The sequence below is a fragment of the Aquarana catesbeiana genome, linkage group LG07, assembly GCF_042186555.1.
Source record: "Aquarana catesbeiana isolate 2022-GZ linkage group LG07, ASM4218655v1, whole genome shotgun sequence".
In the NCBI taxonomy this organism is placed as follows: domain Eukaryota; kingdom Metazoa; phylum Chordata; class Amphibia; order Anura; family Ranidae; genus Aquarana; species Aquarana catesbeiana.
Window position 1 is genome coordinate 83092474 of NC_133330.1, and position 27497 is coordinate 83119970.

The 27497-nt window shown below is 42.8% G+C and overlaps 1 protein-coding gene across 2 annotated transcripts in view; it reads right to left on the reverse strand.

The window, feature by feature from the left end:
• Positions 1–246: 246 nt before the first annotated feature.
• EFCC1 (EF-hand and coiled-coil domain containing 1) overlaps positions 247–27497 on the reverse strand; it is a 277890-nt gene continuing 250639 nt past the window's right edge. For both annotated transcript variants that reach the window (XM_073592392.1, XM_073592391.1), the window contains exons 7-8: positions 14616–14685; positions 247–6357 (exon numbers count right to left, since the gene is read on the reverse strand). In XM_073592392.1, the coding sequence (XP_073448493.1) occupies positions 6224–6357; positions 14616–14685 (204 nt within the window). In that variant the 3' untranslated portion in view covers positions 247–6223. The remainder of the gene's footprint in view (positions 6358–14615; positions 14686–27497) is intronic.

The following is a 27497-nucleotide window of genomic DNA, read 5'->3' on the forward strand; positions in this document are numbered from 1 at the left end:
CCTGTAATAAATAACAATTAAAACGAAATCCCTGGCTGTCACCAGAAGTGGTTTCCCCTTTGGAAGATTTCTCCTCTACAGTGAAAATGGTCACCAGGACAGAAAGAGAGGGTGAATCTGCGTAACAGGCAAACAGACAGCAATAAAAACCTGACAGGTGTTCTAATCCAGATATTATTAGACTGTCCTATTTGAAGCACATCTTAATAAAATATTATAAATACTAGAAATAATTTCACAGACAAGTAAAAGAAGGAATTGTTCTTTATTAACATTTAAGAAAATATCCAATTCTGTATCATCAAAAAGTCAATAAAACATAATTAAACCATCTGCTATATATAAATAAACATCTAGATGTCTTGTGGCAAAACATGCTGAAAAGACTGTTGTATCAGAGAAATGTCATTACTCTATTAGAGATGGACTCCAGGCAGATATTAAACACAAATTAATGCAATTCTGTATTCATTAATAAATCATTAAAGTGGAATTCAAGTCTAGATCTAACTAAGCTTAAATCTGCTCCCACCTATACTAATAGTAGGAGGAAGATTTATACACTTGCCTATTCTTAGGGCGCTCCGGTCCAGTCACGTGATCTCCCCATCGGTTGGCTTCAGATGAGAGGAGAAATCGCCAACATAATAATCTCTCTTTGGGATTAATAAGGTATTCTGTATCTGAACAGATGACTCGCCTGATTGGAGACGTCACCCATAGGCTTACTATGGGACGTCTGTTGTTTTGCTGTCCCTGTCTCCTGAAAGCACCACTGGAGAGATCATGTGACGGAATGGAGCGCACTGAGAATAGGTAACTACAGTATATGCGTCTTCCTTAAACAAGGTATTTAGAATAGGAGTTAGGCCTCATGCACACTGGACGTTATAAAAAAGCCAGTAACGTTAGCTGTAGAAAGCTGTAGCTACAGAATGAGTTATTCAGCGTTTTTGCGGTAGCGTTTTTCTTTTTTTTAAGCTTTTTTAAACAAAATTATACTCCCACAAAAGCTTATGGCTCAAAAACACTGATAAATGCCAAATAGCCATGCTTTTCAGCGTTTTTAAGCTTTTTTCAGAGTTATGCCCTGTACACACGGTCGGACTTTCCGCAGGAAAATGTGCGATTGGAGCTTGTTGTCGGAAATTCCGACCGTGTGTAGGCTCCATTGGACTTTTTCCATCGGAATTTCTGACACACAAAGTTTGAGAGCTGGATCTAAAATTTTCCGGCAACAAACTCTGTTCATGTAAATTCCGATTGTGTGTAGACAATTCCGACGCACAAAGTGCCACGCATGCTCGGAATCAAGCAGAAGAGCAGCACTGGCTATTGAACTTCATTTTTCTCAGCTCATCATACGTGTTGTACGTCACCGCGTTCTTGACGTTCGGAATTTCCGACCAACTTTGTGTGACCGTGTGTATGCAAGATAAGTTTGAGCCAACATCCGTCGGAAAAAATCCGTTAGATTTTGTTGTCGGAATGTGTGATCGTGTGTGCAGGGCATTAGGGCATTTTTACAGCTGAAACAATCCTCTCAAAACCCATTAGTTCTGTGTTTTTTTCCAGCCAGAAAACGCCCCTGCCAAAAACTGCTGATAACAGCCTATGGGGGTTACTAAAGGCAAATCCACTTTGCACTACAAGTGCACTACAAGTGCACTTGGAAGTGCAGTCACTGTAGATCTGAGGGGAAGATCTGAAATGAGGATAAGCTCTGCTGATTTTATCATCCAATCATGTGCAAGCTAAAATGCTGTTTTTTATTTTCCTTGCGTGTCCCCCTCGGATCTACAGCGACTGCACTTCCGAGTGCACTTTCAAGTGCACTTGCAGTGGAAAGCGGATTTGTCTTTAGTAAATAACCCCCTATGTGTGCATGGACAAATAAGATAACATGGTGGGGACTTTACTAGCTGTAGGAAAAAAAAACGCCTGAAGCCAAAAACAGCAGCTGTAAAAACGCCCAGTGTGCATGTGGCCTAGTTAGATCTAGTCTGAACTTCTACTTTAAATGTATTGTTTTAAAAGCAGTTAAAGTACCCAATTTTAGGGAACCTGCTCTCAATCTTTTGCTGGCGGAATTTCCGCCAGCAAAAGTCCGATGGAGCATACACACGGTCGGAATTTCCGACAAAAAAAGCTCACATCGGACTTTTGCTGGCGGAATTTTCGATGGTGTGTACGGGGCATAAGTGTTAGAAAGGGTGGATTAGACACTATTAGATGCTAATTAAAGCGGAACTTTAGTAATTTTTACAACTTTCCATCTATTACTACTTCTGCCCTTGTTGTTTTAACTTTGGATAGTAAAACATTTTTCTTCTGCCAGTAAATTCCTTATACAGCCCACTTTCTGTTTCTTGTCTGGTCATTAGCCTAGGCTTATGACATCATGCACAGCACTCTTTCTCACTCTTGTTAGAGTTTGCCAGGAAGGGAGGGGGGATGAGTCATAAAAGGGCCAAAGAGAGCTGCAGAGCTGGAGGTGTGCATCTCTGTGTAAATCCAGGAAGTGAACAGCTGCCCACAGTTAAAATGGTTGCCGCCAGACTCAGTGGAGGGATATTTCTGCAGTATATTTGGCAAGTACAGATTCACAGTATACATAAAATAATACGCAAAATGGTTGGAGGGAAGCTTCAGAATGGCAAAGATGTTTTTATTACAAATTATGTGAGCAGACTGCAGTTCCTCTTTAAGTGTGCTGCATGCAAATGTGATGACAAGGAAGCAGAGAACAAAGTGAACAGAGGGATGGCATCATGAGCTTGCTGCTGCCCTTTCACTGCCCAGTCAGCAGACAATTTATGTGGAGATGTTGCCACTGTATTCCCTACCTGCCTGTATACACTCCTTCATTACCAAGGAGCTTTTTAAGTGTTGTAATAGTTTGACTGGCAAATACTTGTTCGTGCAACACTGGACCCAAATAAATGTGATATATTTTTTTAAAAAAGTTTTCTTTTGATAACATTTACTAAATACTGTTTTGTTTGTTTTTTTTCCCTTTATATAGCAAAAAACAAAACTTTTGCTTTCCTTACTTTCTGTTTTAAAACATATTAATTAAAAATGCCTGGATAGTACAACCATCCCCAAAATGATCCCCAGGTGATTTCAATTTTGGACACCATTTTTGGAAATAAAGAAACATGGCATGCTGGGATTGAGGTGGTTAAAACATGGAGCTTGGCAATGGTGCACTAGGTACAATGCATACTGGTCATAACATGTTATATACATAGGCAGGGTGGGGATTGGGAAGTTAATATGCAGGATAAGGGATATGAATGATTTAATATACAGGGCACTACAGAGGCAGCATGGTGATGACATGTACAGGAGGGGATTAAAGGGTTAAAAAATGATCCCACATTACAATAAATCAAATTAACAAAATCTGCTGCTGTCTATCCTGCACTGATTAATTATTTATTCATAAAATAAGGTAAGGGGAGGGCTCTCCAATGTAAACAGTAGTACTGTTTATATTGTGTGATCACTATGATTGGTTAGTAACTGCCACTCTAATTGGTTCTGTGCATTTCGCCTATCATCTGTGCCATCTAATGACAGCATGATCATAGCCACAGGGCGCAGGCACACAAAGGAAACACGGTGCTGTTTTAAAATGGCACCCCAGAACACCATGGCCTCCATTCTGCCATTTTGAAATGCATCGCAGTGATGAAGTGGTTAAAGCAGATTTAAACCCAGTCACTAAAATCTCCTATAAGCTTTAATAATGTCATTTTAAAAGTTGTTTCAGTCATTTTAAATCTGAAACTTTCAACATGATAATACCTGGTGATCCCGCCAGGAGGGTCCTTGTTCAGTCACTTCCTGTTATGGGGCAACAACTCTCTCCCACATGTATTCTACATTGTCAACCTGTTATATGTGACTCTATTAGACTACAAGCAGCTATGCCATCACACTATTTACAGACATGGGCCACCTTGGTCAATATTAAGAAACTGATCCAGAGACATTATGGGGTCGATTTACTAAAGGCAAATAGACTGTGCACTTTGCAATGTGCAGTAGTTCCAGAGCCTAGTAAATGAGGTAAAGCGTCACTTTGCAAAAAATACCCAATCACGTGCCAGCAGGGGCATTGCTAGGTCTACAAAAGATCTTGGGCTAGAGCCCATGGCAACGTAGTAAAGAAAGTCATAAGCTTGGGCGGGCATACACATGTATATAATATACGTGTGTGCGTATATATCCCCAGAGAGCCCCCCCCTTACATCAGGGTCCCCAGAGAGCCTGCCCCCTAAATCAGGGTCCCCAGAGAGCCTCCCCCTTAAATCAGGGTCCCCAGAGAGCCTCCCCCTTAAATCAGGGTCCCCAGAGAGCCTCCCCCTTAAATCAGGGTCCCCAGAGAGCCCCCCCCGGGGACCCCTGCAGAGACTCGGGGCTATGGGCCCCAGATTCGGGGCTATAGCCCCAAAAGCCACCCCCTAGTGACACCACTGCGTGCTAGGAAAAATATATAAAAATAAATAAAATTTAAAAAACAGTATTTTTGCTTGAACATGCTTGGATGATGGACGTCAGCAGAGCTTTCCCTCGTTTACTAAGCTCTGGAGCAACTGCTCTTGCAAAGCGCACAGTGCATTTGTCTTTAGTAAATCAACCCAATGCTGGAGTGAGTTAACGTAGACGAGAAGTGCCTGGAGGAGATCAGTGGCTGTGAGATGCAAAAAGGATAAAAAATAGTATTTTATAGGAAACAAATTGGGACTATTTTATTCTAAGGGTAGGATATATTAGGGTGTTTATTATTCACAGTACTTTAGCAAACTAAATGTTATCCAGTTGCGTTTACATCAGCTTGTAAAGTGGTGTCACCTGCTTCTGCTGTATGGCAGAGCTGAGTAAATCTCGTAACTAGATAGACTGAAATACAGTAAAACCTTGGTTTGAGAGTAACTTGGTTTAAGAGCATTTTGCTAGACAAGCAAACTTTTAAAATAAATTTTGACTTGATATACAAGCGATGTCTTGATATACATATAGCGTCACGTCAAAACTGAGTATAAAAGAGAAGAGAGGCGCCTCTAAGTGTAGCAATATGGTTACATTTAATGAAGGTACAACATTTAGCAACATATTTCTACACTTAGAGGCACCTCTCTTCTCTTTAATACTCTGTAACTCCTGCTGGATTTTGCTTCTAATCCCCCTGTGGAAGCTTCCATTTGTGGATGGGCATTTTATGGTTACACAACCACATTGCTATAATCTTTTTATATGGACTATAAACTGAAGGACCTATGAATAAATGGTTGTGGAACGAATCATCTGAGTTTCCATTATTTCTTATGGGGAAATTTGCTTTGATATAAAATTTGCTTTGATATAAGTTAAGTGTTTTGGATCACAAGCATGTTTTTGGAATGAATTATGCAATCCAAGGTTTTACTGTACAGATCTTTTTGCAGGTAGAGCTACTGCCCTTTTATATGTTTTGCAACTCTATTAAATGTTCTCCTGGAGTTCAGTATTAATAAAAAAAAATAGAGCATGACATCAGTTTACAGGAAACTGCAGTTCTTCCAATGTCCCTTCATGGTGTATCCTAGAATACAACACATATGAAAAACAGATTCAAGCAATAGCTCAAAATAAAGCATCACATTCATTTTTTCTCCTAATCAATCCGATTTTACACCTATACCTCAACCAGAGCAATTTGTGAGATTTATTGATCTGTTCGTCAGACCATGTATATATATCATCCCCTACATTAGTCTCGAACATATAAACTGTTGATCCGTCCGTTTATTAGCTAGGCCGTCCTTGCTGCCATACTGCAAACTGTCACTCCTGGCCCGGGGAATCCGTCATTTTTATTGCTGTGTTTTCATTTTATTCCGGAAATTATTCCAATTGATGCTGCTCCCCATATGACTATTATTGAACTGCTGAATGATGAGCTCTGTCCAGCCACACGGAGCACCTGCAGGTAGGACTATATAAATAATTTTTATCTGTGTCAACAAATGAAAATGTTTCATGAGCTTATTTATGTGACTCTACCCACAATGCATCGCTTTGACATGGTGTGATTCAGATACTGGAGAGCAGCTTGAGGCAGATGGATTAGAGCTGGTCTGTGCTTATCAGCAAACTCAAAAGGAGCTGATAAAAGATAGGCCCAGTTCAGAGGTGTGTACATTCATGAATGGGCTGTAGGTGGCGCTGTTGTTCAACAAGAGATGACTAGCGAGTTGGCCAAGGACTGCGCTTTGCTGTCTTTATTCTCCTGTTGGCTCTGGAGGAGCTCGCAGACTGACAGTTCATGACGCAAAGTGTCCAAGACTTCATAAATATGTTCCTTTCCTAGAAAATAAAAGGGTTTGAACAATGCGGAAAATGTGACAAATTATCCCTGGCATTTCACTTGCAACCTCAGTCTGCTGAAATTACAATAAAGATCCCATTCCGACTTTTCTCAACAAAGACATTATTTTGATATAAAGTTCTTAAAAAACAGTACCTGGTGAAGCCTGGAAGTCCATAAAATATACTTTGACATGAATTTTGGATCATTTTCCCAGTGACAGATTAAGTAGGGCTTTTAGTGCTGTGACCTCTTGCTGTCATTCTGAGCCGCTCTTTCCCGCTGCCTCCAGTAGGAAGAGGATCGAGGGTGTAAATCATTTCTTTCCAGTGACCGTAATTACAATGGACTGTCTAAGAATGCATAGAACTGGCACATGCGGGAATATTAGGATATATGCTGTTTTGAAGTAGGACTGATTTTAAAGCGGTATTAACCCAAAACCAATAATGTAATATATTGCAGCTTACCAATCATTAGATATGGTGGCTGCATTCATTTTCTCTTTTTAGCCTTTTTCCCTCCCTGTGTCTTTAACACAGTTCCTGTATTAGAATGCCCCACTCTGGATACAGGAGAACAGGGGGCTCATTTGGACATCACCATTGTTAATCTGGGGAGAGGGGAATGTTATATGTACTAGCAAACTTAGATACATCAATATATTCAAGTCAAATAGCAGCTCACACTGCAGTTACACAAGCATTTTTTAGGGGCTATAAAGGTTTTCCATGAATAAATAAAAGCTGATCATTGTAAGCCCCCCCCCCCCCCCCCCCAAGGCGGTAAATGGTATGTCTCAACACCCTTAAAGCGGAGTTCCACCCATTTTTTAGTTTGTTAAAAGTCAGCAGCTACAATAAGTGTAGCTGCTGACTTTTAATAAACAGACACTCACCTGTCCCACGGTCCAGCAATGCGGCCTCCTGGAGCCTCACTCTTCTCCCTCTCCTCTTCTTGGCACCATCATAGCAATTGTGGCCACCAAGCCGTGACAGTTTACAGCTTCACGGCTGGGTGCGCACTGTGCATGCGCGAGTTGTGCTGCGCTCTGCCATTGGCCAGCCAATCTTTTTGGACCTGTATCGTGTCCCAGAAGATTGCTGGCAGGGAGAGGCCACCTAGGGCGAGAGGAGAAGTCGCCTAGTTGGCCAAAAAGAGGAAGGAGGAAGTGGCACTAAGGCCCCTTTCACACTGGGGCGGTTTTCAGGCGGTATTGCGCTAAAAATACCGCCTGCAAACCGCCCCAAAACAGCATCCACTGTTTGTTCAGTGTGAAAGCCCGAGGGCTTTCACACTGAAGCGGTGCGCTCGCAGGACGGTAAAAAAAGTCCTGCGAGCCGCTTCTTTGGAGCAGTGAAATCAATGGGACAGCGCGGCTATACCACGGCAATACCGCGGCTATAGCCGCGCTGTACGAGCGGATTTAACCCTTTTTCGGCCGCCAGCGGGGGTTAAAACCGAACCGCTATCGGGCGAAAACCGCTGCAAGAACGACGGTACAGCAGCGCTAAAAATAGCGCTGTTGTACCTCCGACGCCCCCACCGCCCCAGTGTGAAAGGGGCCTAAAAAGAAGGTACACACTCCCCCCCCCAAAAAAATGACATGCCAAATGTGGCATGTCAGGGGGTGAGGAGTGCTTAAAGCGGAAGTTCCACTTTTTGGTGGAACTCCGCTTTAACTGAAGGAGAACTTGTGAAAAACAACATATTTACTGGCCAGATCACAGGGGAAAATAAAAGAAAAAACACCTACAAAGAAAACGAATGCAGCCATCACATTTAAGAATTGGTAAGCTGCTTATTTGTTAAAAAAAAGAATTGGTAAGCTGCAATGTAATAAATGTTTGCTTTTGGGATACCGCTTTAGAATAAAACCCACCTGAACATTTAATGCCTGCTGCACACTCACCTCTTCCTGAGTTATGGGCCTTTGTGATGAAAATACACTATATTACCAAAAGTATTGGTACGCCTGCCTTTACACACACACACACAAACTTTAATGGCATCCCAGTCTTAGTTAGTCTGTAGGATTCAATACTGATTTGGCCCATCCTTTGCAGCTATATCAGCTTCAACTCTTCTGGTAATGCTGTCCACAAGGTTTAGGAGTGTGTCTATGGGAATGTTTGAGCATTCTTCCAGAAGCACATTTGTGGGGTAAGGCACTGATGTGGACAAGAAGGCCTGGCTCGCAGTCTGCACTCTAATTCATCCCAAAGGTGTTCTATCCGGTTGAGGTCAGTACTCTGTGCAGGCCAGTCAAGTTCCCTCACTCCAAACTCACTCATCCATGTCTTTATGGACCTTGCATTGTGCACTGGTCCAAATCATTTGGTGGAGGGGGAATTATGGTGTGGGGTTGTTTTTCAGGGGTTGGGCTTGGCCCCTTAGTTCCAGTGAAGGGAAGTCCTAAGGCATCAGCATCAGGGGCGGATCCAGGGGGGGGCAACGGGGCAATTGCCACCCCCAAGAAATTTGTTGCGGGCCGGGCGGGCAGGTGAGAGAGCGGGCGGATGAGGGATCGGGCGGCTCCCCGAGCGGGTGCGGGAGCGGGCGGCTCCCCGAGTGGGTGCGGGAGCGGGCGGCTTCCCGAGCGGATGAGGGAGCGGGCGGCTCCCTGAGCGGGCGGCTCCCCGAGCGGATGAGGGAGCGGGCGGCTCCCCGAGCGGATGCGGGAGCGGGCGGCTCCGCTGGAGGACCGGGCGGCTTGGGCGGGTGAGAGCAGGCTAGGTGGTGTGAGTGGGGGCGGCTGGCCAATCAGCGAGCCGGCGTGCAGGGGAGCAGAGAGATGACATCATCTCTCACTGCCCCGCATCCCTGCAGTAACTTCTGCCTTCAATGTACAGGCAGTGTGGGCAGCACAGAGATTACATTATCTCTCTGCTGCCTGATCTGAAAGGAGGCAAGCAAAACACCACCTTAGCAGCTATGTGACAATCCGCAAGGTGTCAGGTGACGTGGCAAGTGACAATCCTCAATGTGTGGCAAGTGACAATCTGCATCTGGTGGCAGGTGATGTGACAATCTGCAATGTGTGACAGGTGACGTGGCAAGTGACAATGTGCAAGGTGTGGCAGGTGACGTGGCAAATGACAATCCACATCTGGTGGCAGGTGACGTGGCAAGTGACAATCCGCAACATGTGGCAGGTGACAATCTGCATCTGGTGGCAGGCAAGTGACAATCCGCAATGTGTGGCAGGTGACGTGGCAAGTGACAATCCGCATCTGGTGGCAGGTGACGTGGCAAGTGACAATCCGCAATGTGTGGCCGGTGACGTGGCAAGTGACAATCTGCATCTGGTGGCAGGTGACGTGGCAAGTGACAATCTGCAATGTGTGGCCAGTAACATGGCAAGTGACAATCTGCAACGTGTGGAAGGTGACGTGGCAAGTGACAATCCGCAACATGTGACAGGTGACAATCCGCATCTGGTGGCAGGCAAGTGACAATCTGCAACATGTGGAAGGTGACGTGGCAAGTGATAATCCACAATGTGTGCCAGGTGACGGTGGCAAGTGACACGCTCAGGGCTCCCACTGGTTCTGCAATATGGTGAGTTGAACCATTAAATTTTATATTACAATATATTAATAGAAATAACAACCATGGTGCTGGGATAATTGAAGCGCCAACACCAGCCATTTCCTCGATAAATTGCCCACAAAAAAAACGAATTTTCTGGCAGTGCCCCTCCCGAGACTAGACTCTGGATCCGCCCCTGATCAGCATACCATGTCTTTATGGACCTTGCTTTGTGCACTGGTGTGCAGTCATGTTGGAACAGGAAGGGGCCATCCTCAAACTGTTCCCACATAGTTGGGAGCATGAAATTGTCCAAAATGTCTTGGTATGCTGATGCCTTAAAGCCCCATACACACTATCAGGTTTTACTCTGATTTTTTTCCTTCAGATTTATCAAAACCATATAATATGAGGTCAAACCTTAGGAGTTTCAATTTGTATGCAATCAGGCAGGCCCTTGCACTACATGGTTTTGGTAAATCTGAAGACAAAAATTAGCAAGAAATCTGATAGTGTGTATGGGGCTTCAGAGTTCCCTTCCCTGGAATTAAGGGTCCAAGCCCAACCTCTGAAAAACAATCCCACACCGTAAACCCCCTTCCACCAAATGATTTGGACTAGTGCACAAAGCAAGGTCCATAAAGACATGGATGAGCAAGTTTGGGGTGGAGGAACTTGACTGACCTGCACAGAGTTCTGACTTAAACCTGTCAGAACACCTTTGGGATGAATTAGAGCGGAGACTGCGAGCCAGGCCTTCTTGTCCACATCAGGACCCCACAAATGCACTTTTGGAAGAATGGTCAAACTTTCCCATAGACACACTCCTAAACCTTGCGGACGGCCTTCCCAGAAGAGTTGAAGCTGTTATAGCTGGGCCAACTCAATATTGAACCCTACGGACTAAGACTGGGATACCATTAAAGTTCATGTGCGTGTAAAGGCAGGTGTCCCAATACTTTTGGTAATATAGTGTATGCAGGTCCAGCTCCAAAACTGTGTAGCCCTGAGAACCCAGTGGCAGTAAAAACTGCTACTCTGGCTAACTAAGCATATTTCGCCCTTCTTACTTTACTATCATAAATCAGTATTAGATTATAGGGCCCTGTTCACACTGTTGTTTCTCGTTAGCACAAGTGTTTTAAAAGAAGTAGGGCCAAAACTCTTTTGGCCCTACTTCTTCTGTAGGTCACAGGAGTGCACTTGGTTCTGCACTCCCTCGACCAAGATTCAGCAAACAGCAGGCTAAAGCCTGCTGTTTGCTGACATCACAAAGTCGGTCCAGAGTCTACAGGGATCTCGACAATAATGTCAGGATCCATCTACATGCCTGATCAGCATCTAGATCAGCCTCTCAGTGTGTCCCCTGCACAGCCCAGCGCTCTAGTGAGTGCTGGAGGGGCAGAGCACAGAGCAGTAACTGAGTCACTGCTCTGTGCTCAGATCAGACCAGAGAACTGAGTAATCAGCAGTCTTTGTTCACTCAGTTCCCAGTGTAGAGTTAGCAGGGAGCAGATGCAGCATCAGACCGATGCTGCATTCACCTAGGTGAGTATGAATGGTCTTTTTTTCTAATTCTGCACTTCTCCTTTAAGCCACGCTTTAATGCGCATTGAGTTAGGACAGCCCATTCATTCACCTAGCCAATCCCCAGACGACGTCCTATCGTGACGAAACGCATAGGGAGGAGCCTGCGACGGTGACGTCATTACGTTTTCAGCTGGGCTAACAATCGAACATAGGAAGTGAAGTCGAACAGACGGAGACACAGCCATTTGATCCTATGCCATATTCCACTGCTCTTAACTGACTACAACATTGTAAGTGCGATTCTTTTTTTTACCATAATAAATTACCCTATTTGTACATATTACGCTATGGAAGCCTTCTGTTTTATATTCCCAAGAATTATCCACCGCTAAGCTGCTGTTCTGGTATTGTGCTTTTGGTTTTTGGGAGACCGATTTCCCTGAGCTGGGCGAGACTGCCATAACAGCAGTCATCGCCATCTGGTAAGCGAATTATAATACTCACCTAGGGTGTAAAACTACACGGATGATCCCTTTTTCTTCTTCTGGTTCCTTGCATTTTCACAGATGGGTGCTTTTTCCTTGTTCATTCATGGACTAATACTTTAATGGGACTTTTCTTTTTGCATTTTTTATATGTGCTCTTTTTTTTATGTTCAGTTTATATATGTTTATATATCATTGTTTACTAGGCTATGTCTCATATGAATTTTTCACCATTGATCACATGTTGATACGCTTATAGGACTCTGCTTTAGTTTTCCTTAGTCGCAATTTTTTCACATAATTTTAGCGCTGCACTTTTTCTGTTTTTAAGCCCATTCATTCAACTGGGCTACCTAACACACTAAAGCGCACATACGTTATTTTCGGCAGCACAACACAGGTGGTGCTGCGCTGTAGCATAGGTGCGTCTCAATGAATAGCACCACATCAATGCAGTAATGTGCGCATTACCACAGCACAATAGTGTGAGCAGGGCCTGAAGGACATAAAAGGATAACACTACTACCTTCTCTCTTTTCATCCAGCAGCATGCCAATTCCATAACAGCTGTATCAATTTATATATAACGTGATTTAGACAGCTGCATGTGTGAGATCTCTCTTTAAATCCCCAATGCCATTTAGGCAATAAAAGCCAAAGATATTGGACTGCATTACAGATTATTCTAGTCCCGTTGTGAATAATCTTTGAACTACACTGCATACAAATATCTTCTGTCCAATGTAGCCTTGGTAACCTCTCCGCTCCTCCGACATGATTTCCTCATAGGCTTTCTAGGTCAAATGTTTAAACTGGCCAGCCATGTGACTACACGTGACTACAAAGCAAATCAGCACACATGAATGTTATGTGCTTGCACGGTAACAGTGGCAAAGCAAGCAGCAAACATATATTAATGTGATGTATGTGAGCCATATGTGTGTTTACTACACGTGTGGATTTAAATGGCCAAGCTGGCAGACCTAATTCCTCGAAATTAAAAATCACAGAATCTGGAGCGCCCCCAGAACTCTAGAAATGTATCTCTCCATCTGTTTCTCATTTCATTCATCTTCCTATGCTAGGAATCCTGCAACTTGTTTTAAAGCTCTAGAGTCAGCACTCTACAGAACTTTGATGACTGCCTTGAAAATTAAAAAAAGTCCACCAATTAAAGTGCAAATTCCATTTTATTTTATAACGGTGAACGCAAACCTGTTCTTTACCCATACAGGTCCACCACAGCTGCACATGCTCACCTTTCCTTTACTCCCCCACTGCTCCATTCAGGAAACAATACCCTATGTAAGATCAGATATAAGGTGGAGGTGAGGTGCTGAACACAGACCCTTTACCCCGAATGAGGAATTCCTTGTAATGCCTAATGGTCTGACTTTGGCAGCTCTCCACAAAGCATAGTCAAAGAGACTCACCAAAAAAGGGGATCATCTGAATTGAAAAGTTGACATGAAAAATGGAAAAAAAATTGTGCACCAAAATCCTTTATTATTAATTACACATGACAACAGAACACCAGACGATAGTCAACGCGTTTCTCGGGCTATAAATCTCTCCTCATCAAAGTTTGGACAAGGTAGACTCATAGCAAAAGTTGCTAAATATAACCCTCCGGCAGAAGTGTCAGGGCTGGGCTCAGCCCTTCCTTCTCTGAACTGGCCGCTCAGCTGTTGGCTAATTGTCAGCTCCCATCTCTCTCCACAGTTACCCAGCTGTTGATTCTGCTCGTCAGTCCTGCCTACTTAAAGTCGCCCAGCTCACTTGATCTCTGCCTTCACCTTTGTCAACATCACAGAGACTTTCTCCTGCGTTCCTGTTGAAGACTTGCTCGGCTGACGTTCCTTCTCGCTCCTGATCCTGCTTGCTGTACTACTACGTTTATCTCTGGCTCTCTGACATTTACTTGGCTGACTACCCGATATGGTTACTGAACTCTGGCTTGTTTTGACTACGCTTACTCTGTTTACCTTATTATTATTATTATTATTAAACAAGTGTGATTTAACTATACTTCTGTCTCGGTCTGATTCATGGTTCCTGAAGAAGTAAGGACTGATGTGCAATTGTGCCTGCCTCTATAGCCAAAGCCAAGTGAGGCCCATTAATACTTCCCACTGTCAGAGAGTTATAACCAATCCCTTTGCTTTGAGTCCAAAAGATACCTTTTTGCTATATTGTCCACGCCTCGAGGAAGGGGATTTTTGGCCCTCGAAACACGTTGGCTGTCTTTTGCCATTCCTGTTGTCAAGAATAACTAGCAATAAAGAATTTTGGATGTTTGAGATGATCATTTGATGCTCTTTTCTTTTTTAACATTGACTGTGTAATCCCCTAACCACGTGACAGCACTGAACCAACTCCCATGCACCAGCACTATCACAGAAAATAGGGGGAGTGGGTCACATGCTCCTCCATCCCCAGACAAATGGGGTGATTTAATTCTATCCATCCCTATGTCAGATTTTCCCAACCTTCATGTCTGATAAAACATTGTAAGCAAGCCAGGAAGGCAGGGGAAATCTCTTTAATTATGGCCCAGATAGAAGTTATAATCCTTTCCAATGCTATACAAAACAAAGAAAAAAATGTTTTGGCTGGACACACACTTTAAGTCATTAAAATGTAATAATCCATGAGATAGTGATAACTTGGTTGTAACAGATAACAATCCCAGTGCATAATGATGTTCATACCTTGCTGGGGTTCCCTGCATATCTCCAAGGTGTTCAGTAACACCCTTCCCAATTCCTGTTGGGAGATTTCCTGTAAAGAGCAGAGAAACATGAAGAGAGGTAAAATAAGTGAACTGTCAGTGATCAATCATTTAGACATAAAAAACTGGAAATCTCTATATGTATGCAGATAACATTACCTTTCATACAGAACTGATTTATTGGAATATTACACAGCAGCATACACACAAAATATAATGAGAAAAGGACGGAATAAGCTATTCTATATTGCCGGTGGACATATTTTGATGAAGCTTCATCTTAGCTAAGGCGGCAGCATCTACTTTTTATCATTGTAGTCATGTCTTAAAGCTGAACTTTAGGTAATAACCTGCATATGCCTATTATATAGAAAGAAAAATATACACATGAACATTCTAGAATTCTGTTTTGTGATCCAGATACCCCTGCCAGACAGCACAGCCTGGTCCTCCCGTCAAAGTATACTGGAGAAAAGTAATACTGCCTGGTGTTGTGTAGAACACACCCTAGCCTGTGATTCGACAATGAAGAGAACTGCAGTATACTGATGAGATCATTCCTTTGTTCTCTCCTCCTGTAAGCATGTTCACATGTGCAAATGCGCTGTGCATAATTTACTCAGGGTTTTGGCCTGCACTCTCCCAGCTTGCTTTGCAGGAGATTAGAGATAGCGGATATCAAAAAAGTTTCAAGTACGGTACTTATGTTGGTTTCATGTGAAATATGTTTAATGATTTTATCATTGATTCATAACTGGAATACATGGGGTTTTTTTTAGATTTATGTAGCACCCTCCTAGATAGGCTTTTTTGCTCTTCTGTAATCAATGGAGCAGCTGCTGATTGTTTGGACTGATCGGGTCTCACAGGCCGCAGACTTGATTGCTTCTTACTACCTTCTGAACGTCTCCAGAACATAGGAGTGGAGCGGGTCAAAAGGGTACTCTGAATATTTTTGGGTCAGCCAATCCCTGGGGAGGTGTGCCCAGTAGGTGGATGCAGAGCACATAAATAGTCTGGGGTCTGGAGCAGGCTTGTTCTTGTATAGTAGGAGAGGTTCCCAGCCTGAAAGACTGCTGCCCTTCTGGATAGCCCAGCTAAAGATTCTACCTGTGCTCATCGAGGTCCCCGCTGTGGCAGAACTGGGCGGGGCTGTTCTGCTTTATAAAAGAAAACTTTCACATTAAGCTAGTGACTGTTGCTGCTGCTATCTCTAGCATATCAATACTAGTGTTTTCCTGACCTGGGACATTACTGGAGGCACCTCGGTGTTGTCCATTTTTTTTGGCCTCTGCTGGAGGAACTGTACTGAGAAGTAGTATTACAGTGAGGAGTATCCTCAATTTATTGCTCAGCGTTCACTGAGTATCCAACAGCTCCCTAAGCCATATCCAGCAATAGATTCCAAAAAGGCAGCCCCTGCACTGTTCATTGAGCCAGAAACTGACTGTTTCTGTGGGCCTGGCTGCTACTACCCTAATCTGGGATAAGAACCTGGGGCAAACCAGTGGGACCTCATTGGAGAGTGAGCTACATCTACATCTTTGAATTATGACTTAATTAACTGTAGAAGGAAATTAAATTATTCTACCCGCAGCAGCTACCTGTGTGGTCATTGATCAATTCAAGAACGCATTTTTTAGTGCTAAGCAAAAGAATGAGGCACGAATAGAGGATGATGTATGAAGCACGCTGAATTAAAACTAGCGTCTCTTAGGCATTGTTAGGCTCCTGGCACCTACCATGACCAAATAGAGCAAGCCATTTTTGTGGTGCCTATACACACTTTGATAAACGATCAATTTATTTTTCGGTTGATCTCTTCTGATAGGAGTAATTAATCTATAGTCGACAACCCATTTGATATACCACACATGGGAAAGTGGATTTTGATAGATAGGATGCAATCGTAAATTATCGATTGCATCTACAATTCCACAATGTAATCTCATAATCTGAGTGATTGAAATGTGATTATAATTATGAGCAAAGTATCTCGGTGTTGCTGATCGATGCAAACTATCAATAATTTTCTGCCTTGGCCAATTGAACCAGTTTGAACAAATTTGATCTGAATAGTTTAGAAGGGATGTTAGAGCTATTTGCAGATTCGATTGTTTTCACTAAATCCCTCATTAAGCAGATACGCTGACTGACTTGTTCTGCTCTATGCAGGTAGCACTGGGTGGAGGGCTATCCATGCATCTACAGTTTTGATGTCTGTAAGAGATGCCAGAGTTGGAAGAAAGCAATGTGGGGCCTCTGCAGACCTCTGAGGTAGACATTAAAGGTGCAGCCACTTACTGCCAACTATGGGGGGGGGGGGCGCACTGAAGTAGCAAGAAAAGGAGGCACATTGAGCAGCAACAAAAGGGGGGGCACACTAAGCAGCCTCAAAAGAAGGGGCATATTGGGCAGCAACAAAAGGGGAAGCATACTGTGCAGCAACAAACGGAGGCACATGGAGCAGCAACACAAGGGAGCACACTCTGCAACAATAATAGGGAAAACACTAAGAAGCAATGTAAAGGGGACACATTGTGCAGCAAGGTAAGGGGGCACACTCATCACTGACAACCAATATGTAGAAACTGACCACATTAGGTCACTCAACTCTCCAGCGGCCAATGTCTCCTACCTCCCCTCCATTATAATGCTTTGGCCTCTGTAAGTCCTTTTTGTCATAGAACCCTTCCGGGTTCCAAACAGATGAATATACTGTAAGAGCTCTTCTCTTGCAGGAAACTTTGGGCAGGTTATTTTTTAACTTGACAGGATAGCTTTAAGGGGGCACTCATCACCAACATAAGGCAACACTTACTCACTTACAAGCTATGCTTTGCATACATACTCCTGATCCCTCTGACAGTTCCACTATTTGCACTAGGTTAAGCAATAACCATTGCCAACTGTTGCACTCCATTAGCTACTTAGCCTTCACCTCCACATTCTATATGTTAGGTTGTATTTTAGTCTTAAAGTGGTATTTAAAGCGGAGGTCCGCTGAAAAAAAAATATTAAAAGCTAGCAGCTACAAATACTGCAGCTGCTGACTTTTAATATATGGACACTTACCTGTCCAGGGAGCCCGCGGTGTCGGCAGCCGAAGCAGATCCATCCTTCGGCACTTGGCTGCTGCCGCCGCCATCCTCGGAAAGGGAATAAGGAAGTGAAGCCGTGTGGCTTCACTTCCTGGTTCCCTACTGCGCATGCGCAAGTCGCGCTGCGCGTCCTCTCGGGTCCCTGCAGTGTTCTGTGTCTCACAGAACACAGAGGTGGAGGAGAGCGTAGGCGCCGGAAGTGGTGTAGGTCACCGCAAGCTCCGCGGTGATCTATGCCAGGAAGTGGGAGCAAATACCTGTATTAGACAGGTATCTGCTCCCTCCTCCCCCCTGAAAGGTGCCAAATGTGACACCGGAGGGGGGGAGGATTCCAAAAAGTGGAAGTTCCATTTTTGGGTGGAACTCCACTTTAACCCAAAACCAAAAATGTAATACATTGCAGCTTACCGATCATTAGATGTGGTGGCCGCATTTGTTTTCTTTTTTAGGCTTTTTTCCCCTCTGCTTTCACTTGGTGATCTGGCTAGTAATACACCTCCAGTATCAGAGTGCCCCCACGCTGGATGAAGGAGAACAGGGGGCAGATTTGGACAGTAGCATTGTCAGTCTGGGGGGAGGGGAATGTTCGATGTACTAGCAGATATAAATACACTATCAACACAATGATTACCATAAGACCTTCTATCGCAGTCTGTTTGTTGGGCCTAATAGACCTGTTGGCACCAAAAAAGGTGATCTTTACCATGCTTATAAATTAATCAGAAGCACATAGGTATACAAAAATAATTTAATAATGATAATAGTATCAGTATTCTGGTACATAGTGGTAATCATGATACATAATGGAATCAATGCAGTTAATACATATACACACAAGTAAACACACAAATCATCACATAAGGTAAGCAGTTGATATTATATAATTTTTGTATAATAATAAGTATAATAGGTAGAGACACAGCATTATACAGCTCTATGCGTTTCATGGATTGATCCAATCTTCAGGAGCATGCATGTGACTTGAATTATGTAATATATGATAGTAGAGACATCTGTATGGTCTGACACTGCCAAGGAAAGGGATTGATAATAAGAAGTATGAATGAAGATTAAACCCATAAAGGCCCCCACAATCTAAAGTACTTACAAACCTAACTATATGGTAGGAGTGTGGCACTACAGACTGGAGACCCACTTAGTAAAGGGCAGGACAAATAATATTGTTTTTATAATAAGAAGTGTCAGTGAGGTCCAAGCATGTGCAGGGAGGTTACATAAATAGTGAAGGTTGGAGAGTAGAGTCATGCGAGAAGTTGGATAGAGACCAGATACCTAAAATTGCCAAATGAAAATAATGGTGAAAAGAAAATAAATTAGCTGAAACTGAACCATAAACTTCCAGTCCAGAGTGATACAAAGGTGAAGCATAGAGAGTAGATAAAACCACCAAGGTGAATCAACCTCCCATGAATGGAGCCTATAAGGACACAGCTGCCACACGCCCACCAACGTCACGCAGGCGTGCACCTGGGGAGAGAGGCGCCAACAATTGGACGGACAAGCCATTCAACGTTCACCCCAAAACATCCCTCCCGGCAGTCGCCAGGTGAACAGACAGTGTCGGCAAGGCGCCGCCATGCTATATGACACCGCATATCCGGCAAAGAAGGCATGACATCAAAGCACGGCCAAGGTGCTCCAGGTCTTTCCTAGCAATGCCCCTGCAGCCTTTTTTATCTCTCTGATTGGTGAGATTTCCCTGCAATAGTCTGCACCTCTGCCCCTCCCACAAAGCTCATGATTTGTTTAATCTACATTATGGAAGTACAATGTTTCCAATATACCCATTGGTACCAAACTAGGTTATTAACCAATGACCCTCCAATTGAAGTCTTACCCCCCACTTAACTTGTACTATATTTTATAATCTATTGACTTAGGCCTCCCCTCTTTCACCCCTCTTTTCCTCTACCTCTTGTTAGACTGACCGCCATCCATCCAAGTGCTTCTTACACAATACCCCTCTAGACCCAGCATTGTTAGTTTGTCAACAAGCTGTACTAACAAACTGTACATTGTTACTTTTATTTTGTTTCCCTGTTTAATTGTCCAAATGTTGCAGCCACTCCTATTGTTAATTGCATTCTTGTATAAAAATAATAATAATAATAATAAAATAAATAATCTACATTATGGAAAAGCTATCCAGAAACACCAGAAGTTGACTTTAAAATGGCCAAGCTTTCTTGTTGCTGGTGGGAGATAGTTGAAGCCCCAGCATTGTGTTGTATGCCTGACAGACAATTGATGAACACCCCCATAGACTGCACTTTGCTCTGGGAGGGATTTTTTAAAGGGAATCTTGTCCTAATGAAGGCTGACTTCCTGATTTTTTGTCTCCAGCTTCAGGATCTTATGAGCCGACCTGGAACAAGCAAGTAGAAATGAGCAAATCTATCTGTGCCTGTCAGAATCCAAGCTAAGGTTTATCTGGGGAAGCCGTGATACACAATGATGACAAACCCATCATTTTCAGCAGACTTCATAGAAAGAATTTTTTAAAAAGATTTGAAACTTAAATTTTTTCCTCATCAGTTATTCAGGAAGCATTGAAGCCAATGCCTCAAAAACGCATCTAGACAAGTAACATTTTTAGAAGGAGAGATCAACAATTCTACTCGTTATATATATTTATTTTACAAATACAGTGAAACCTCGGATTACGAGCATAGTCCGTTCCAGGAGTATGCTCGTAATCCAAAGTACTCGCATATCAAAGCGAGTTTTCTCATTGAAGTCAATGGAAGCGAAAATTATTTGTTCCGCATTGACTTCAATGGGATGCAATACTGCATGCGGCCAGAGGTGGGGGCGCCGGAGAGCCTTGGAAACGGACGAAAAGGCCCAAACACACTTCGCCTGACCTCAGCAAATGTTCACGAGCCTTTCCGAGGTTTGCCGAGGTCAGCCGAACCTTCCTCAGGCCTTTCCGTACATTTCTGAACGCAGACGATCGGCGCTGTTCGGCTCCGGCGCCCCCCACCTCAGGCCAAAAGCAATACTGCACACTGCTTTTGGCCTGAATCCTGCTCGTTTTGCGAGACAACACTCGCTAACTGAGTTAGGATTTTTAGAAATACAGTGCTCGTTTTGCGAAACGCTTGTTAACCGCGTTACTCGCAATCCAAGGTTCCACTGTACTCATTTCACACAGAGTGCACTCATAACATGCAAAGCATCATGAGTGAAACTACAGCAGTAGCTTTTTCCTTTCAGATTGTCCAGCTCTAATTGAAACACTGAAGGGAGGCCATACAGAGCACAGAGAGATATGGGAGAGGGAGTCAAGAGTCACTGAACATTCTGAAATATTCAACTATGGGTGAAATGTGAGCATCAGCTATTGAGCTCTGTAAATTACTTTTTATGGAAATCAGTTAAGATTGGTCTGGAATACATGTAAAAAAAGAAGCACAGAGCTGGCAACAGCATTTAGCAAATTACATATCAGGAAATTACATTTTTGGGGAGTTATGTACATATAACTTAATGTCTAAGTTCAGCTTTGAAACATGTTATGCTCCTACCTCCGTATTTAGGGTGGAACATGTAACATGTTCCAGCTCCTGCCTCCTCTCTGCCCCAATCCTTCCTCCCTGTGACAGTGGGCAGGGTTTCTCTCCCGCACCTGCTACCACAATTTGAAAACAGTGCGGATGTGTGGGGCTCCGCCCACACATCTGCTGATCGCGGGTGCAATGCCTTACAGGCTGCAGTGAAAAAATAACAATAAATGCACATTTTGTTTTGTGTAAAAAAATATGCATTTATTATTTTTTGTAAAAGGTGAACCTATCGTTTAATTCTTTTGACAAAAAAATAAAAACTAGGTGTCAAATGAACTATAGATTCATTCCATGGCCGTTTATGTAATTTTTCATTGTGTGGTTTGTTTTCCTTTCTTAAAGTGAATTTCCAACAAACCTTTTACATTTTTCATAGAGCATGAAAGGGTTAGCAACTGTCTGGTTCCTTATTGCTTTCCTTGCCCCCGTGCTCCCCTTGTTGGAGATTATGCCTCACTTCCTGTCCCAGAGACAGGACGTTTTTCAGACGTTAAGTGAAATCTCACCTTTGATAGCTTTTGCTGGAAGAGATATCCCTTCACAGCTGTTCTGGTGACAACTGTAAAATTTTGTGCTAGTCACAATGGTCACCAAGACCAATAGTGAGGGTGGGTCTTCATAAACGGGACACAAACAGCAGTAAAAACACTCAGAGGTTTTATTGGTTGTATCCAAAACTGGAAAACCAAAGTTTGGATTGGAGCACCACCTTAAGGTGGTTGGAGTGGTTGGATTGCCTCATTGGCACCTGAGGAGAACTTGAACATTTATGTAACAATCTTTTATTAGAACGATTGCTCAGTGGCCATGACATACATACATACATACATAGCCCACTGCTATTCAATGTTTAAAAAATGGAAACTTAAGCACCACACCACTGCTAAGAGATCCAGACACAATTTTTTTCCACTTTACTCATCAGCAGATTGAACACTAATCCTGGTCATCTCCATTATACTTGCTGCTAATTATCTTTTGGGTTATTTGAGCTCATCACATCCCTTTCTGTCTTGTCTCTGCAGGATTTTAGGTCTGCATAAAATTACTGTATGCGTAGCTCTAAAACTACATAAACAGAGGCTTTGTTCAGGCTGTGAGTCACAGAGACAGCACATATGCGCTTCATATCGCCTCTGGTACATCAATAGGGCACCGCTGCCCTGTGCTAATGTCTGATTTAAATAGACAGATTTCTAAAATACAGAAGTACAGAGAGGTTGAAAAGCTGTTGCAAAACAGCTGTTGTCTTCAAAACTGCACAACAAATATGCTTCTATTTTTCTGCTAGAGTGAATTACATAGCCTTGGTAAGGTCAGTGAAAATAACTTGGCTTTAGAAAAAAAAAGTTAAACACAAAAAGAATATTTGTGTAACTGTTCCCACACCTTAAATAGATGTAAATTAAATGTAAAATGAAATATTACATTTGCTAAAGTACTGTATCGCAAATAATTGCCTTTTTTTCTGTGCAATATTTTAATTGGGTTGTCATATTGAATAGCAAAAACACAAGGACAAAGACATAGAAAATTCATAATTGCCTTTTTTAAAATACAATACTGTTTTCAAGTGTATCTGTGGTCCAAATGTAAAATCATATATTCATTTCCACATTGGATTTCAATTATTTCTAGCCAAATCATTTTGAAGTTTGAACACGTACGTTTTGGAGAACCACACATATTTATTCGCCTGAAACCTGGACACTATATTTAGACAGCAATGTGGCTCAGAACGGGGCCTGATAGGGGGGTGAGGGGCACGATGCATGCCACATTATTCTCTTTGGAGCGCCCAAAGGTGTCCCAGGTCTGTTACAGTTCTACAGCGTATGCTAAAAAAAATGTTTTTTTCCGTGTGCCGCTAAAGTGTTTGGGTTTGGCTTGAAGAAAAAGTGGCAACCCTAGGTGGAAGCAGCAGTTTCAGGAGTCAGTACATCATTGCTTTCAGGCAGGAAGGTGCATATTTAGTATTTAGAGGCAAAAAACAAACAAAGGAACAAGTAGAGGAGAAGCTGTAAAGCATACAGTGAATCCAGGAAGTTGTGGAAAGAGATGGCCAGCAGACAGGAAGCAATTTACAATGTGAAAGGCAATTTTCCAAGTAAGCTTATATTGTATTGTCAAAAACATTTTTTAAATTTCAATTGCAATGTTGGCGTTATAAAATGAAAGTGACTTTAATTTTATTTCATCTTGTTATTGATCTCCTGCAGCCTCTTTCTGTTTGCATGACATTACTTCAGCAACTGCTGCATATCATTCCTTGATAGGGACAATAGCGGACTATTCCTGCCTAATGTGTTTTGAAAGAGACACTTGCTGTCCCAATTAGAAGCCCAACTGGGAGACAAAAGACAGTCTTCATTTAATAACTGTAAGTACCTAAAAGAATGTACATGGCAGGATTATTCTAATGAAAGCTGCAGATTTAGGAAGATTGAAAACGGCTGCTGACATACATTAACGTGTTAATGTTTATATGGGATTTTATTGATTGGTTTAACATATAAGCTGAACTCCAGGAAACTTAAAAGTCCTTTTTTTTGCAGTGAAATGGCACCCATACTGGAAGGTTTAACTGTTCTTTTATGTCTTGGAGACTTGGTAAAGCACTTTTACTGACTCAACCCTCTGCTCCTACAAGCTCCTCTGTGCTACTAGACCAGTCCCTGCAGGCTCTTCTTCCTTATGCTCCAATGGTCAAATGTCCTCTAACGCAGTGGTCATCAACCCTATCCTCAGGACCCACTAACAGGCCAGGTTTCATGTATTACCTTGGGGAGATGCAGACTAGAATACTGCAATCACTGAGCAGCAAATGATATCACCAGTGATGTATTTCAGTTATTTTGCAAACCTGGCCTGTTAGTGGGCCCTGAGGACTGGGTTGATGACCACTGCTCTAACGTCATCAAAACCAATGCAGGGACCAGCTCCTCAGCATCATCACGTGCACGTCCAAAGCTCTAGAGCACATATGTGGAACACAAGGCCCGCAGACCAAATTCGGCCCACCAGGCCTTGTCATGTGGCCCTCATTCCCAGTTTTGCTGCCAAAATGTGGTGGAATTCCATTTAGCCACTTATGGCTTTCACCCTCCACTCCTTCTCCCTGCTGTCATTTGTAAACACAGAAGCCTTCTGTATTTACAAGGGACAGCTCTGCTCTCAGCAGCTGCTGGTACGAACAGATCCCTGTACATTAAACATGTGCACACTGAAATATTTTGTTTCGGAATTTCGTTTTCGTCCAAAAAATAAATGTATTTATTTACTCCCGAAATTCGTTTTTATTTATTTTGTTTTTCGTTAAAAATTGCATTCGTTCGAAAATCCAAATTAAGGTCGAATCTGTCATTGAAGGCTTATGGTGTCTGGCGAATGTTCAAAGAAGATTCGACGGGGCAGCTAAACTGTAAGACGCCGTATAGTTTACCTGCTCCGTCGAATCTTCTTAGAATTTTCAACAGACACCATAAGCCAAACTACGTGTGTACTTAGTTCTAGCTATTTTACTGCTCCTCCTCTTTGGTTACAATCAGCCAATAACATTCATCATCATCATTATTTTTATTTATCTTTTCTCCCCTACGTCGAATCTTTTCTACCCTACGTCGAATCTTTTCTCCCCTACGTCGAATCTTTTCTACCCTACGTCGAATTTTTTCTCCCCTACGTCGAATCTTTTCTCTCTATGTCGAATCTTTTCTCTCTATGTAGAATAATCTTGGACTAATAGAGTTAAGGTTAGGCACATTTGACCACTGGTTTGATGGACACAGATATTGTTATTGTCATCATCATGTTGAATCTCCTATCTATATCGAACTGTTGTAGCAACGAAAACGAAAATAAAGCATTTGTTTATGTCGGATCTTTAGTTTTTCAGATTCTGCACTTTCATTATCGTTTGTTAAAACGATAACGAAAAAATACCTGAAATTCGGATGAAAATGCATTCAGACGAAAATGAATGTACATGTCTACTGTACATACTCACGGCAGAGACAGATCTCCAGAATCTGAGAGAGATAACGATCTCCCTGCAAGGTGAGGCAGAGCCACCTACATAGGGAGGTAGGGAGATGCAAGAAAGCTTTGGGGGATTGGGGTTGCACACTGTGCATAGCACCCCTAAACCCTGCACTCTGTACACAGCACACCCTGAACTCTGCACTCTGTACATATCACACTCCTGAACTCTGCACTCTGTACGTAGCACACCCCAGATACAACCGGTTCTTTGAAGGCAACCATACTGCTGATGTGGCCCTTGATTAAATTCAGTTGACACCACTGCTCTAAAGCAACTGCACTTGCAAAGCAAACTCTACGTGCCTTTAGTAAATCAATTCCAAAGTGTTCTCCGACCAGAAGAGGTCGAGAGAGTGACATCACCACCCCGCCTCTCCACCTTGTCCAGTCAGAAAATAGTTTGTATTCATTCAGAAAATGCAAAACATTTTCTGAATTGCACCTTAGCCAAGCGGCTGACTTCCTGTGTGCAAAATGCAGCAGGGCAGCTGCTTGGCACGGGACCCGGAAGCAAGTGGAGATCACAGTGACAGAAGTAGCAGTAATTTCTTCAGTGATTTCCAGCTTCCAGCGCGACCGGCCAGGTATGGTATGGTCCAAGCTGGTCCAATGAAACTATGTATAAAATATCTACTGTATACCTGGAATTCTTGTTCAAAGCATCACTAAAAACCAAATGTCTTTTTTTAATTTTTTTATTTGTATATGGATAGAGTGGAGAGGGATTAGAACAACTGTCAGTTTTCATTGCTGTCTGTGCCCCTGTTAGGGAGAGCCATCCTCTCTATTTGCCCTGTTTATTGTTATCATCGAAAGTGAAAGAAAAATAAAATCCCAAATTTTGGGTTGACATCGTAACAAGAACAGAGGGGAAATCTCAAAATGGGGACACTAGTTCTGGTGACCCTGGGGACAACCAGGGATTCCCTCACTTTGGAGGGATTTCATCTCACTTCCAATTTTTGGCTATGGGACAGGAAGAGAGGGAAAATCTCCCCAATGGGACACACATGCCAAAAAAAAAACCCGAGAGCGGTTATAAACCTACCTTATTCTATCCAAAATGAAAATAAAAAATGTTGCCCTAGTGACTCTTTAATTTGGGTACTTGCAATGAATAGGCTAACTGTTCTGCTTATACGTAAAAGTGTTACTAAACCCAGGACCATGAATTCACTAAATCTGGTCGCCCACAGTACAAAGAACATGGAAATGCAATTATTTTAGTAAATAGAAACTGCTAAATAACTATTCTCATCAGCAGTATATAGCAGTCTTGTGAAGTTTATCAGTGACTGGTTAAAGCTTGTAGGAGGAGTTTTCATTTTTCCATGATTGTCCTATCAGGCTGCAGGACCACTGACCCTCTGTCTGGACAGTACTGATTGGCCCTGTGCCGATCACATGCATCCTCCAAAGAAAAAACAAAAACTCTTTAGCAATACACATCAAACTGAGCATGTGCAGCCTGACTTCAGTAACTCTGTCTTAACCGGACATGTTCTGGAGTCAGTGGAAGAAGAGGAGGATCAGAGAAGACAGGATCAAACAGCCTTTTTTACACAATGCAGAGTATTAACCACTTGGGCTCCACAGTGAGTATAACAGGCATGCTTTACTGTGTATATACAGTCAGGTCCATAAATATTGGGACATCAACACAATTCTAATCTTTTTGGCTCTATACACCACCACAATGGATTTGAAATGAAACAAACAAGATGTGCTTTAACTGCAGACTTTCAGCTTTAATTTGAGGGTATTTACATCCAAATCAGGTGAATGGTGTAGGGATTACAAGAGTTTGTATATGTGCCTCCCACTTTTTAAGGGACCAAAAGTAATGGGACAATTGGCTGCTCAGTTGTTCCATGGCCAGGTGTGTGTTATTCCCTCATTATCCCATTTACAAGGAGCAGATAAAAGGGTCTAGAGTTCATTTCAAGTGTGCTATTTGCATTTGGAATCTGTTGCTGTCAACTCTCAATATGAGATCCAAAGACCTGTCACTATCAGTGAAGCAAGCCATCATGTGGTGGATGACCGAAGAATTCTTTCCCTGGTGAAGAAAACACCCTTCACAACAGTTGGCCAGATCAAGAACACTCTCCAGGAGGTAGGTGTATGTGTGTC